Genomic DNA, 13,286 nt, shown 5'->3' with positions numbered 1-13,286 from the left:
ACGGCCACAGTTGCCATCATGAGAAAGATGACAAACCTCCCCCGTCAACTCCCTGCCCAAGACTGCCCTTTGCGTCAGAGCAGGCGGGCACGTTCTCAGGTGACAGGTGGGTCCCTGCTACTCTTGTCTTCGTTCTGAGAGGGGCGTGTGGTGACGCTGCATCGTTGGGCTGCCTGTTTCTGCGGCAGAAAGAGAAACGAGGGGGCACGTACCTTCCTCACTAGCTGGGTGAAGTCTGTGCAGTCCCGGGGCGGCAGCCCAAGGAGTGGGCGGGTGCAGGAGTCCAGCGCCGAGCCATGGCCCACGACCAGGATGACGCCCACTGTGGGAGGAAGGACACCCCGAGGTCAGAGCAGGCACAGAGAACGCCTCTTATTAGACGGGGAGGGGGGCCCAAAGTTGTCGGGCGGAACAAGCTCGTGGTGCCCCGAGGCCCTGAGGGACCCCGGGTAGGAGGGAGGCGTGGTTGGTAAGAGCTGAACAACACTGGCAGTCGGCCTCTGGTTTGTGTAGAAGTTCTTCTGAGCCCGTCGCATCCTGTGCGGGGCTCAGGTGGCTGCACCTGCCCGCAAGCTCCAGGGATGCGACGGCGCCGTGCGCTGAGCAGCCTCGTCCAGGCCTCGCCTGTGAACTTGAGAAAGATCAGCTGGTCAATCCCAAAGGGGCCGCGGGTGACCCTCGCTTTACAGAAAGACCCCCAGAGTCCAGCGCCAAGTGAGTCTCCTGAAGGTGACAGGTGCGGGCAAGGCTGGGAGTCAGACCCGTGGGTGAGCCAGGGAGGCCCCGCGGCTGGACCCAGCCCACCACCTGAGGACGAAATCAGAACCCAAGCTTCCCTGGAAAGCTGCGAGTCACAGAGCGATCTATTCATTTGCCCCTAATGTGGCTATGGATTCTCCAGTGTGACACCCAGAGCCAAGCCCCCACCTGCTTCTCCTGTATTATTTCTGAGTAATTTCACACTCATTTCTTTGGCCTCCAAGGTCATGGTGAGGTTGCCGGACATGCAGGTTTGACCCCTGGCTTGTGCTCTCCAGCCGGGCTTCCTGGACACGGCGGCCTCCTAGACCCTCTGAGCTTCCAAGTCACATTGTGTCAGTGGAGGTGTATTTCAGATCGCACGGGAGGGTGAGGACCTAACAGGTAAAGCCTGTGAAGGGCCACCAGTGCCAGGGGATTGGCGGGTGTGAGATTTTACCCTCCAGCCCCGCTGGACTTTCCGTTGCTCTGTCCACTGATCCACACGCCCCTCGTCTTCCTGGCCTGCTCACGCCCTCCGCCTCCTCCTGGCCCAGCCTTTGCCTTCCAAACCCTACTCATTCCACTGCTCAGGTGCTGCATCCTCGGTGCCTCAGCCAATTGCCACAGCCATGAGTGGAAGGGTCTGCATCCCTGCAGCAGGCAGCAGCCACCTGTGTCACAGGCAGGGGTCAGTAGACCCCAGAGGTGATGAAGCAATGGTTCTGCATCCGCTTCCAGAAGCCCTCAGGACTGTAGGGAGATGCTTGGAAGGAAGGTCATCCGTGGACACTGAATTTCAGCCTGGGTCAGGTGGACACAGGTGGGCCAGGGCGGGGCCTGGGTGCAGGAAAGGCCCTCATTTCATTCTGTCCTCTGATGGCCTGTGGCAATAATTGTGAGCAACGTGAGACTGATAATGAATCAAAGGCCACTAAGGTGTGGTTTCCAAAAGCACCTTCCCCAGGATGCCCATCAGTCAAAACAGGTCACATAGACCGGTCTCGTGGCCGGGTGTGCGTGGGGTGCTGGACACAGCAAGGCTGAGGTCTCAGAGCACGTGCCCCACGGTGCACTGGGGACTCCGGGGGGAGGGCAGGGGCTCAGCTGTCACCGAGGTCCTGGTCATCAGAGTCTTTGATCCCCTGAGCTCCTTTGGACGAGGGATGGAAAGAACGATGGTGGGGCAAGTGGGCCAGGTGGTCCCTTATCGACTCCTTCTGAGCTCTTTTTCATGTTATTTAATATTCCTAATATACCAGATGTTTGCACCTTTTCCTCCAACAATATTCATACCCTTTGAGGGTAGAACGTGTGTCTTCTTTGCTTAGATTTTTCCCATGATGTTTTATTTGGTACCTGACACATCGCTGATGTTCAATACGCACTTGCTAACTTAAATCTTATAGGATTTGTTTTTCGAGTTTCACTATGGACATTCTGATATATACCCCAAAAGCGGGTCTGATGAATCCCCGTGTTCCCATCAGGGAGCTCCAACGGTTGTTGACACTTTGCCCATCTTGTGTCATCTGTCTGCTACCCCACCCCCTTTTCTGTGAAGTACTTTTATTTTATTTTTACTGAAGTATAGTTTATGTACAATATTATACTGTATAAGTTACAATATTATATAAGGTGTACAATACAGTGATTCACAATTTTTAAAGGTTGTACGCCATTTAGTTGCTATAAAATATTGGCTATGTTCCCTATGTTGTACAATATATCCTTGTAGCTTATTTTATACCTAATAGCTTGTACCTCTTAATCCCCGACCCCTATCTTGCCCCTCCCCGTTTCCTCTCCCCACTGGTACTCCTCGTTTGTTTTCAGTATCTGTGAGTCTGCCTCTTTTTTGTTATATTCACTAGTTTGTTGTATTTTTTAGATTCCACATATAAGTAAAGTGTTTGTCTTTCTCTGTCTGACTAATTTCACTTGGCATAATGCCCTTCAAGTCCATCCATGTTGCTGCAAATGTCAAAATTTCATTCTTTTTTTATGGCTGAGTAATATTCCATTGTATATATGCACCACATCTTCGTAATCCATTCATCGGTTGATGGACACTTAGCGAAGTATTTTAAAGCATATCCCAAACATCACGCCATTTCACAGGATGTACCTCGGTTTGCATCTCCAAAGGAGGACTTTTCATTCTTACACACAACCATGCTATTATCACACCTCACAAAATTAGCATTAATATTTCTTAGATACTTCCATATTCAGATTCCAGATTTAAATTCCATGTTCAAATTTCTTTAATGGTCTCGACCATCAACTTAAACAGATGCTTTGTCCGAATTGTCATTTAAACATGACCCAACATTTGGCTGCTTGATTCTTAGTTTCTTTTGTTTCCTAGGAAGTGGGCGTGGGTGGTCTGTGTCGACCCTTCTGTCCTGGATCCCATCAGCTCTTGGTTCCGGAATCAGGGGCCCCAGGGCCTGGGTCGGGGGGCGTGTGTCTATGCAGAGGCAGCGATGTAGCACTCCCGTGGCAGGGAAATGGGGCAGGGGAGGTTGGGGCATCCCTAGGTTCAAAAATCAATCATTTCCATCCCGGAGGTGAGAACCCAACCCCCAGGGCGGCTGGTACCCGAGGACGATGGGGCCACTTACCGTCCTGCGGGCGGGTGCTGACGATCTGTTCCATGCTCACCGCACACCTGTGCAAGTAATCCTCATAGCGCTCGGCGGGCAGGAGGGAGGGGAGAGGGAAGGCGGGCCTGGAGGAGGGGGAGGGGAGCAGAAGGAGAGAGACGGCTCGCCTCTAGCCAGGGCTCACGGTCAGCAGCGAGCCTCCAGTTCTGTGCCCAAAACCAGCAAAGAGCTGGCGTTGGGCCTCCAGCGAGCCTTCTCCCTGAGCACCCGCACACAGGCTTGTGATGGCGCCGCCAGCCACGGGCAGCGGGAGATGCAGGTTCTCTGGCTGACGAACTCTAGCCAGACTGACTGACCCTCTTCTCAACGGGCCCGACCTGTGGGCTTCACATCCAACCTTGTGCACTCAGTTTAGCCAGAATCGCCCACCCCCATATCTGACCACTCTGGATATCCGAGCAAACTCGGCTTCCCCTCCAACCCCAGGAGGCGTCTGATCCCCTGGCCTGCCTGCAGCAAGGATCCTTTTAGGTTCCGTTTAGCAAGAATCACCCTGTTCTCTTAAGAATCTCCCATCACCCCACCCTGCTCCTGGGAGGAAGAATCCCCACTTGGCCTTATATTCGGAGGGGAATCTGATCTTCCTTCCCTTCTGCAAACCCCCCACTGCAGTGGTCCCTCTTGAATAAAGCCTTCCTTATTACCTTTAACCAGCGTCGTGAGTAATTTTTCTTTAACAAGAACGAGAAAACCCCAGCAGCAGACAACGTGAGGCGGCTCACCTATAATCCATGCTGACGTTGAAATCCGCCTCTCTCAGCTCTTCCAGGGTCATGAGGGTTGGGGTGGTTTTGCCAGTCTCCCATTTGGTCCATTCAAAGATTCCGGGCTCCACTCTTATCTTAATTTTCTTCTCCAGTTTGAGCTCTGGATTCAACAGAATACAAGTGTTTATCATCTTCGGTGTCTATTTTGGCTTTCTGTAAATGAGTCTCTTCCTAGGTCTAAATCAAACCTTTGGAAAAAAATCTGACTTTTTTTTTTTTGCTTGCTGAATATTGTCCTGTGATTAGGCACAGACGCACTATTTCTCACACAAAAGCCACTGGGCAGTTGGAGGGTATGAGAGGAGTGATGAACTTCTGCTCATCAGGAAGGGCCAGAGTCTCTTGGGATCTGGGAGGTGCCACTGGCAGCGACCTCCCTGGTGCTCATCCTGATGACCCGATGCAGCCCCATAGCACGCGGCACCCGGGCTCCTCCTTGGGTCAAGAAGGAGCCTGCACCTATGAGGACTTGGCTGGTCCAATGATCTGAGGAAAAGACGAGGGCAATCATGGAGCTTGTTAGCCACAGGGAAGCGCCATCCTGGTAAACAGTTACCCCAGACTGAGCTGAAGCGGAGGGTGGATGGGAGTCACCTTCTGGAACATTCTATCTCTCACAACTTGCCCTTCCCTAGGATTTTTTTTTTAATGAGAAAAAACCTCCACTTTCTATTGTAAATTAAAAAAACTGGAAATGGAAGTCATGAATTCAGTAAAATCTAACTGGTGAAGTTGTTTTGGACAAAACTTCATATAATCATATTTGCATCTAAGTATACTTCATCTGTTTTGCCAAAAATAGTACATACGTTTGCTACAGAAAAGCACATTCCATAAACTGACATTTTTTTTTATACCTTCAGTAAGAGACCTGTAAACTAAGGCCACCTCTTTTTGAGTGGGGGAAAAACAAGACCTTAATGTTTTTATTCGAAATGGAGAAAATGACATTAAACGGAAATGCTGGCAATCAAATCCATTCCCAAAATGTATTTCAGGCCCATGAAATGGGTTCCTTTGCAAAACACATTTAGAAAAGAGAGTTAAGCCTGGCCGATGGGGCTCCTGGGCTCTCCCGCAGCCTGTGAGGAGCTCGTGTCCACCGGGAATAGGTGACACGAAGAAAGAGTTTGGAGAGGGATGGATTGGGAGTTTGAGATTAGCAGATGCAAACTATTATATATAGGCTGGATAAACAAAAAGGTCCTACTGTAGAGCGCAGGGAACTACATTCAATATCCTGTGATAAACCATAATGGAAAAAAATATGAAAAAGAGTATATATATGCATATAACTGAGTCACTTTGCTGTACAGCAGAAATTAACACAACATCGTAATTCAACTATACTTCAATAAAAAATAAATTGATAAAAGAAAAATAATACTCTACAAAATTAAAAAAAAAAAAAAAGAAGAGTCTGGAGAGTGTCCCAAATGGCGTTGGGCCCTCTTCCTGTTCTGTGGGTCACACTTTGGGAAATGGTCCATCTGGACATTCACTGACATGGTGGTGAGATAAAGCTTAGCATTCTGGAAAACAGGATGGTCATGTTTGAGGACATATGAAGAAGGCTGGGCATCCTGCTTTTCTTGATTAACACAGGATTTATGAATTTATGTTCTTTAAACTGACTTCGTCCTCCTCCTCATCTGCATATAGAGTAAAAGTCAATGAGAGATCATGTTAAAGGCATTGACATGATCATTGTCAGAAAACATTTTGGGGAGCTTTTATTTTAAATGCAAGAGACCCACATAATAGAAGTCAGAGAAATTGGAACAGATATGTTCATAATGAGGAAACATGAATGATAACAAAAAGGGGATAAAGTTACGAAAAATGTTTTTGAAGCTCTCAGTTATATTCGTTTAAGGCCAAAAGAATATTCCTTATCTTTTTTTTTTTCATATGTTGTGACCATGGCTGGGAGGCTGGGTGGGGAAAGGGAGCCTGAGAGCATCACTAGGAAAGGGCCTGGCGACTTGGAGGAAGTCACCGTCAGAGGCATCTACGTGCTGGCCTGGCTGGACACAGGCAATCTGCAGGTGTCACCCCCGCTCACCTGTGGGCTGCCAGCCTCAGATGGAGATTCAAGTGTTTTTTTAGGTTAGTGGAAAAGTTTCAGCCTCTCAGATGGGTTAAAACAAAATAAGCTCAATTAAATGGCGGGTTTAAAGGCGGGTGGGGGGCACAGGAGAATCCGGGGTGAGCCTGTCACCTTTTATCCTGTATTTGTGCGTGTTTCTTGCTTTCTTCACATCTGATCGCTATAGTTGTTGGATTAATTACACATATATTGATCCTAAGCTATCCGGGCATAAAATGACTTCATATTTATTTTGCTTTCTTCTGTCCTATTTGTTAAGAGTTATCAAATGGAAACACTTAGAGCAAACACGGTGGGGTCCTGGGCCCCTCCCGGGTTTGCTTAGCAGCTGACATCGTGCTTTAACCTGCCCTCGGCTCCATGGGTCCAGAGCCCAGAGCTGCAGGGAAGCAAAGCAATGAACATGCAAATCTCAACAGCGGGGGAAACCACGGGCATTTCTCGGTCTCAGAGACCCCAGAAACCGTGCAGGGGAGTCCAGGGTCCCCTGTTACGCTCGGATGAGAAATGACAAACGGAGGACGTCTGCAGGGCTGACGATGCACAGAGGCGGCCTCCGAGTTTTAAATGTGTGGAAAGCGGACGGTGATGAAATGGGTTTCTACCCTCACAACTTAGCGAGTGGATCAAGAAACAGCACGTTAATGAGAAGGTAGGAAAGGACTGGATTGGCCACGAGCCCACACGGGTCCTGTGCAAGGATCAGGTCCATCCCTGGGAGGGATTCCCAGCTGCATGGCAGAATCGGGAAGGCACTTTGTCAGAGCTTCTCTGATCTACGTGGAGGAGATACTGGGGTGGTGCTCGGGCTGGCGGACCCGCCATCATTTCAACAGCTGCTCCCGTGAAGGTCTGCTCGCCGCCCTCTTTCTGACACCGCGCCAGGCACGATGCCGTTATCTGCAAGACGGCTTGTCCAGCAGCAGCCTCTTTGCTCTTTGTCCCCCTCCTCCACTGATGCCCTTCCTCCCTGACCTTGATCTGGTAGGTCATTCCCAGCAGCTGCAACCGTCTCTAAGCTCAGTGCCATCCTCTTCTCTATCTCTAGCCAGCCTTCCTTTCTCTGTAGGCTCCTGTCCCTCGTATCTGATTCCAACCCTCCAGCCACCTCCCGGGATTTCACTCCACGGAGCTGACTCTTTGCTTGGTATCGTTCGCCTCCCCCAGCCCCTAACTCCCTACCTTACACAGCTTAAAATCTCCACTCAATCTCCATGGCCCTCCCCCGTGCACCTTCAGCTCCTCACACCCTTTCTTGCTTCATTATGCTTACTTCTCAAACCCGCCCGGGGTTAGCCCCAGTTCCACCTGCTCCTCCTGGGCCACACCTGGGGGCAGCCCCAGCCCCGTTGATGGGTCTCCGTGTAAAGCCGTGCCCATGACCTCAAGTGGCCTTTGTGCTGCCCAATGGTCACCTTGTACTTCCCCGTCCCTGTCCTGGCCCCTCTCCCCAATAAGCATGTCACACATTCAGTGCTGCCCTTTCTCATGCTCACCTGGTCACCTGACTTCCTGTGTCTCTGAGAAAGCAGAGGCAAGCCCCCTCCTCCACACATGCCCACCTGCTGCACCTGTGTCCACACACTCTGCCCTCAGTCCCATCACTATGGAGGACCGGCCGTGCGTGCATGGTGACCTAGGTCTTGTGTCCCCTTCCCCACACTGGGAGGGGCGGAACCAGGACCTCCAGGGCAGGCTGCCCATCTCTGGCAGGAACTTGCTTCTTCCTGTAGGTGGACGCTCGCTCAGAAGGGTCTGCCACTGGCTTCCCATCACACAGCAGCTTTTGATGGTGCTGAACAGCTCCCAGGAGCCGATTCCCTTGCCCAGGGAGTCCTGCATTTTGGACTTAAGAAGGGACCACAGCAGTTCTCAGCTCTCTGGGAACACCCTCACCCCCAGCTTTTTAAAAAACACATGGCAGAAGCAGGCCAAAGGCGAATTACAATCCTGACCTTCCAGAAATGCTAACTGGCTCAGTGCCTCCTAACAGTTCTCGAGGGCTGGTTCACAACTGTCTTGTGACTTTGTGTGGCCATTCATGGCCACCCATCCCAGTCTCACCTCTGCTCACTATCTTCTCCCCCCGGAGAAGAGTCATGAGGTCAAGGCCACATGAGAAGCTAGCTGCAGTTCTCACTGACCTTCCAGGATGTGTTTGGCTGTCTGCACACAGCGGAGGGCTGGGGAGGTGAAGACGGAGATGATCCTGATGCCACTGCCCAGCAGAGCTTCCCCTGGAAGACAGCAGGTGGAGAAGTGCCCTCTTCATAACTGTAGCTGCCCATGGTGGCAACTCCAACAGGTGGCTTACTACCCGTGGCAGGCAGGGTCTTAAGTGGCCCCAAGAATCCCCACCACCACCCCGTATACACACCCTGTATAATCCCCTGGTGTGTGGGTGGAAGCTGTGAATACGGTGAGCTAGCTCCCCTGTGACCAGGTTATGTTATAAGGCAGAAGGGAGATTATCGCAGGTGGGCCAGACCCATTCAGGTGAGCCCATTAAAAGCAGAGATTTCTCCAGCCAGTCACGGAAAATAAGTCAGATAACATATACACACTACTATGTATAAAATAGACAACCAACAAGGTCCTTCTGCATAGCACAGGGAACTAGACTCAATATTTTGTAATAACCTATAAGGGAAAAGAATCTGATAAAGAACATCTATCTATCTATCTATCTATCTATCTATCTATCTAAAACTGAACCACTTTGCTGTATAACTGAAACTTATTTGATCCTGTAAATCAACTATACTTTAATAAAAAATTTTTTAAAAACCAAAGGTAGAGGGATTTGACATGCAATAAATTCTCTACTGTTGGCTTCCAAGATGGAGGGGGCCATGTTGCAAGGAATGTGGGTGGGCTCTAGGAATCCAGCAGGCCCTGTGCTGGCACCAGGCAAGGAAGTGAGGACTTCAGTCCTACAACCACAAGGAACTGAATTCTCCCACCACCCCAATGAATGTGGAACTGCTTCCAGGAGGCTCCAGGTGGGAAGTCAGCCCAGCCAGCAGCTTGAAATCAGAGTTGAGACCCTGAACAGAGAACCCAGCCATGCTGTGTTTGTGTTTCTGACCCACAGAACTGTGAGCTATCAAGTGGGTGCTGTTTCAAGTTCATGGTCATCTGCAGTAATGGAAACTCAAGCCCCCTGAGGCTCATGGAAGGACAAGCCTGTAAATCACATTTCTTCTTGCAAAATTAGAGGACCTGGTCTTTGGGAAAGAAGGAGATCTCTTCAGTACAAAATCTGCACGGTACCAACACCAGTGAGGTTTCCGTGGATGTTGTGATGGGCTGATTTCTGTTCCCTAAATTCATATGTTGGAGTCCTAACCCCGTGCCTCACAGTGTGACCTTCTTTGAATGTAGGGTCTTTATAGAGGTGATCAAGTTAAGACGAGCAATTTATGAGGACTGGTGCCCTTATATAAAGGGGAGATCTGGCCTCAAAGGGCACGTAGCAAGGGCTCAATACACGTGAGTGATAATCACTGCTACAACTATTGTTACTATTCCTACTAGAATGATCCTCAAACATACCTGCCATTCTGGACTGGAAAATTCCACAGGACGATAAAGGTGGATCGTTTTCAAAGCCTTTGATACCGCGGCTCCGTCTGGGCAGACTGCGAGGGAAGTTCAGGTCTGGCCGGTAGTATTTCCCTAAAGCATAAATAAGCACCAGATGCTCAGTTCCACTGAGTTAGTGCATATTTGTCCCACTAAACTCTTAAGATCAAGACCCACATTTGAAGCATGGTAATTATTTACATTGTGGTCAACTGTGTTTTTTCTTGAGCATGCTCTGTGATGTGGATTCAATTCCAGGAGGAAGTCCTACTCTCACCACCCATTCCCTCAAACACAGAAAACGTATGTTTCAGCCATAGGAACCATGAGACCTTCTTTGTCCTCTCAAAACCCCCCCGAAGAGTCATTCATACAATTTTCCTGATTAAGAACCAAGACTGATTTAGCTTAACTTGATAAGAGTCTCAAATTGGTATTAATTAATTAGATGAAACTCAACCCATCCCCATAGCTTGAAGATGTCCCATTGCCTACGGGACAGAATACAGATGGCGGGAGAGGGTCCTGCGTTGTGTATTATTAGTCAGCTGCTTGAGGCAGGACTGGACATCAGGGGGCTCCACTGGGACTCCCCACCACCACCACCCATTCAGAGGCTCAGAGCACCTTGGTTCACTTTGAGTTTGACCTTGGGCTCCAAGATTGGACGATCTGGTGCAAATCCTGGCACCACCAGTTACTAGTTGTGTGTGTAGAGGCAACTGACTAATCTCCCTTATCAATAAAAATCGGGAAACAACAGAGTTGTCTGAACGAATCAGCAAGATAATGCTTGGAGCCCAGAGCCTGGCTCAGAGGTAGTGGCCAATAGGGGCAGGTTTGATCTCATCCTCAGATTATCCATTTATCCCTGCAGATAAATGGATAATCACGCCACGCCACACCAAGCCCTCTCATCCTCCCAAGCGGCCCCCAAACCTCGTGGCTACAACAGATTCTAGCAGCCAAACTGCCTCTCCTGAGACCTGCCATACGTCACATGGCTGGCCTGTCACTTGCACCTGAACATGCCACCCCAGCCTCCCAGCAGTTCACCAAGGGGAGGCAGGCAGCGGCTATTTGCATGCCTTGTGTTTTTAGGTTCCATGCAAGATATTTCTGGAAGCTACCTCCCTGGAATTTCCACTGGCAGAGACTTTGTTTGAACTGTAAGCTTTACAGACCTTTATTAAATGCCAAAGTGTTAGGTGTGTCCGCAGGGAAAGCTGGTATTTGTTTTTCATTCAAAGGAAGGTCCGTCACTTGTGTCATATTCTCAAGGACATCTGTCATCCCCAAATGTGAAACTACTCCACTGAGGTCTTTTGCCCTCATTGATGTTTTATCTGTGATCACTTTGTGAGGCAGAGGGCAGAGCTCAGAAGAAGCCGAGGACCTGGGGGGTGGTTGGGTTCTGACGGGAGGACAGTCTGAGCGAATAGGGGTGCCCTGGGCCAGCGCCGCTGGGAAGTGAGGGGCCATAGAGGGTGTGGGTCCTTCGTGCAGAAGTGAGCAGAAACCAGGAGGGACGCCGGAATGCAAGGGGAGGCCAGCAGTGTCCCCAAATACCTGTCATTGTAATTGATCAAACACTGCAACTTGCAGAATTCAGACCAAGTAGACTGTCACAATGCACTTTACCAGGGCTTCCTTACCTGGTAAAAAGATCCATCATCAGTTTCCTCTAAGCTGGGAATTTCCAGTGCCTTTAAAATATTTTCCCTTATAGGTGACTTGATCTTTTGTGTAGATGACCAAATATTTTCCCTCTTTTTATGAAGTCCAGTCACTCTTTTTGATGTTGGTTGTTTGGTCTGGTTTTCACACCACCACCACCATCATATGCATACTGACATGTGTGCCATTTCAGTCTGTGGTTTTAGTAATTGTTTTACTGCAAGAAGTGTCTTATAATTCTTTGAATGTCAATGCATCTTCAGAGCCACCTATTTCTTCCTTGAGCCTTTGTGCCTCTACTTGGTCTTGTTTTGTAGAGACAAGCGTAGCATTAGTTCTATGGGTTCTTGGAGATAGGTGTAGTCATGACGTCATTTGCTCAGGAATTTTCTTGTGCATTCAGGTCATCTGCCAATGCGTCCCCTATTCACTTCCCCCTTTCTTGGCCTGTTGGGCTCCTGGAGGGATCCCCAAGGGCTCAGCAAGTCCAGCCACTGTGAATGGATTTTATCACTAGGTTCATTCAATACTTTCATTTATATAATTATCCATGGCTTAGAAATAGTGGCACTCTGGGCTTTCCATTAGGGCATGTGTGTGATACAATTGTGGATCAGTACAGAGACTGTGGGTATTTTGTATCTACAAGCCCTGTTCTCAGTTCTTGGCATCCAGAGGGGTGAAGTTGGGGTAAGCACCCAACACGTTAAAAAATATGCCCTTCAGTTGAGTATAGCACGGCCAAACATTGTAGGGAAGCGACCACCGCAGGGAAGACGACCTCAGAAAGATGCAGCTGTGAGATTGCAAGTTGGGTGTGTAAGGGTCAGTGACTGCGGCCAGAGTGACTTGGTCTCAAGGCAGTGCCGCACCCACTAACCAAGTGCCATGTGTGTGCTGCCAGGACACACAGGGCTGTCCATGTGTCACTCCAGCAGACTTGCTTACTATTGAAAACCATTCCTCCATCTTCCCCAAAGCGTTTGAGGTAAGATACTTACAGATGCATACATGCTCACATGCACACATGTAATGCCTGTGCAGAGAGATGGAGCGTGTGTCCATCCCACATAAACAGTCTATGCATGGTCATTCTGAAGAATGGTGCCCCAGGGGCTCTGGCTAAGAAAACTGAGACGTGATCTCATCTGTTAGCTCTGTCTAATTCCTGCGTCTGGATTCTGCCAGGACTGTACCTACCGTCGGAAGTGGAACATTGCTGCAGCCAGGACTTCCCGAAGATTTGGTCCACTCTCTCCCCATGGCGCACCACCAGGACGCTTTTCCTCATTATGGTGGCCTGGAATGGTGGAAAGAAAGGCACGTGAGAGTTAACACCCACCTTATGAGACTTGTTCCAGCAGCTTCTCCCCCTCATCCAGTGGTGGCCTGGACACCACGTCTCTTCCTTCCTTGCTCAATAGTTACAGCCCGTTTTACCAGGACCATTATGATGAGAAGGGGCTAGGAATTGCAGGTGATCTCTGTAATTTCTTGCAACTTTTAATTTTCTGGGCACTATAGCACACATAGGAAATGAAAAGAAAGTGGAACGAATGACCCACATCATGGCACATCAACTGTCTACTTTCTATCTCTTCCAAGTCCTTATCCCTTGTCTTGGTCCCTTCAGGCTGCTGTAATAAAATACCCTGGGTGGCTTATAAACAACAGAAATTTGTGTCTCACGCTTCCAGGGGCTGGGAGTCTCAGGGTGCCAGAGATCAGGCACCAGCACAG

The 13,286-nt window shown here is 49.4% G+C and overlaps 1 protein-coding gene across 2 annotated transcripts in view; it reads right to left on the bottom strand.

Moving 5' to 3' along the window:
* Positions 1-13,286, bottom strand: part of UBASH3A (ubiquitin associated and SH3 domain containing A) — a 57,164-nt gene that overhangs the window by 10,254 nt on the left and 33,624 nt on the right. Inside the window, exons 10-15 of one of the 2 annotated variants that reach the window (XM_082461123.1) lie at positions 12,747-12,846; positions 9,840-9,962; positions 8,429-8,521; positions 4,130-4,274; positions 3,366-3,472; positions 213-322 (exon numbers count right to left, since the gene is read on the bottom strand). In XM_082461123.1, the coding sequence (XP_082317249.1) occupies positions 213-322; positions 3,366-3,472; positions 4,130-4,274; positions 8,429-8,521; positions 9,840-9,962; positions 12,747-12,846 (678 nt within the window). The remainder of the gene's footprint in view (positions 1-212; positions 323-3,365; positions 3,473-4,129; positions 4,275-8,428; positions 8,522-9,839; positions 9,963-12,746; positions 12,847-13,286) is intronic. The other variant, XM_082461124.1, reaches the window with a different exon arrangement.

The sequence above is a fragment of the Balaenoptera physalus genome, assembly GCF_965194825.1.
Source record: "Balaenoptera physalus genome assembly, chromosome: 4".
NCBI lineage: Eukaryota > Metazoa > Chordata > Mammalia > Artiodactyla > Balaenopteridae > Balaenoptera > Balaenoptera physalus.
This window is presented reverse-complemented; position numbering and strand designations above follow the sequence as displayed.